The sequence below is a fragment of the Malurus melanocephalus genome, unplaced genomic scaffold, assembly GCF_030028575.1.
Source record: "Malurus melanocephalus ecotype Western Australia unplaced genomic scaffold, MMel_1.1 scaffold_3271, whole genome shotgun sequence".
NCBI classification, from domain to species: domain Eukaryota; kingdom Metazoa; phylum Chordata; class Aves; order Passeriformes; family Maluridae; genus Malurus; species Malurus melanocephalus.
In genome coordinates, this window is record NW_026626503.1 from 1 (window position 1) to 1521 (window position 1521).

Sequence of the window (1521 nt, forward strand, 5' to 3'; positions counted from 1 at the left end):
TTATTCCAAGGAGGAATTGTCCATCCTTCTGTCCAACGTGACGGTGCACGACGAGGGCGTTTACAGCTGCTTCCACTACGGCAGGCGCTTCAAAAACCACAGCCAGAAAGTTGAGATTTTGGGTAAATTCTCTCACTTTTGTTTTCTTTTTTTTTCTTTTTTTTTTTCCCAGAGGAGCAGGACGGCAGAACCAGCTCCTCACATCCAAATTTCATTTTTCCACAAGATTTTATGGCGTTTAACACATCATCCCAATAACCCTCATAAAAATGAATTWAAAAAATACCCCAAAACTGATCCTAAACATTCCTGCTGCAGCTGCTCCTTCTCTCCCGGTGCTGGAAGCATCCCGAGATGCAGGAAGAGGCATCCGACTGTCCTGCCACACCCAGGGGTGCAAACCCCAGCCCCGGATTTCCTGGCTGCTGGACAATGGGATAGAACTCCCAGGTAAGAGAYCAAAAATCAGTGTTTGAGCGCTAAAATTTAATTTTTTATCAGTTTTGTGCTGTTTAAAAATGTTCAGGATTTTGGGAGTAACTCTCCATCCTTCCCCTTCCATTCCCAGCTTTAATAATTCACTGTAAATATTTGCAYTAATCAGAAAATAGCGAATAAATCTTAATTACTGGCAACACCTCGGTTTCACCAGGGCTCAGCAGGGGCAAAGTTGCTGTAATTACTGAGCTGCTGCTGCTAAAAATGATTTCCTTCCCAGCAGAAATGCTCTGAAATGTTTTTGGAGCTCTCACAGCTTTGTTGGGGGATGGAAAAAGGGTTGAGAAAGGGTGAGAAAGGGATTCTCTGTGAAGGTTCATTTGGAAATAAAGAATTCCTTTAATTTAAGGGTAACAGAGCAAAGGGAAGTGCCAGGATCTCTGTGTTATGAACAGAAATATTTGTGCACTTCGGGAGAAYATCTGAAACACCTCCCTGTCCTCCAGGGCTGTTCAAACAAATCTCTGTCACGATAAATAAATCTTAAATTTTATCTATATTTTTATTTTTGCACATCATCAATGTTACCTGAAGGAATTACATCAGATTTACCCCAATTCCACATGGCAAGGCACAAAATCCTTGTGTTTAACTCCCCACAGATGGAAAAGAGGAAGAGTAAAACCTGCATTGCAAGAATGATGTAAAACAGCATTTCAGGGTCATAGAAACGCTTTGATTTATTGCTTTGGCTTAGAAAAACCTCACTTTTCCCCTCCTCGTGGGTGTGCAGGTGACAGCAGGCACCAGCTGGGAGCGGATGGGAAGAAGTGGAGCTCGAGCAGCATCCTGAGGGTGCTGAGATTCAACCCCAAAGCCACGGCCAACTGCACAATTCAKCACCCCGCGCTCRGGGRGCACAGCCTGGTGGCTTCTTTTCAYTTCCAGGACCTCCCCAGMGCAGGTACTGCAGCTCCTCCAGCCCRAATTATCACCCTGAGGGGGTGAAAATTATTTAAATACACATGGGAAACCCAGAGGTTGCTGTCCTGTGTGTGGGATCAGGGCAAAAAAGGGTTTGGA

General features: G+C 44.5%; 1 protein-coding gene across 1 annotated transcript in view; it reads left to right on the top strand.

Annotated features, from left to right (window-relative positions):
* Positions 1-4: 4 nt before the first annotated feature.
* LOC130588078 (sporozoite surface protein 2-like) overlaps positions 5-1521 on the top strand; it is a gene marked incomplete at its 5' end in the record, with an annotated part of 5666 nt that continues 4149 nt past the window's right edge. The window contains 3 exons of the mRNA XM_057389033.1: positions 5-122; positions 319-450; positions 1232-1419. Coding sequence (XP_057245016.1) covers positions 5-122; positions 319-450; positions 1232-1419 — 438 coding nt within the window. The remainder of the gene's footprint in view (positions 123-318; positions 451-1231; positions 1420-1521) is intronic.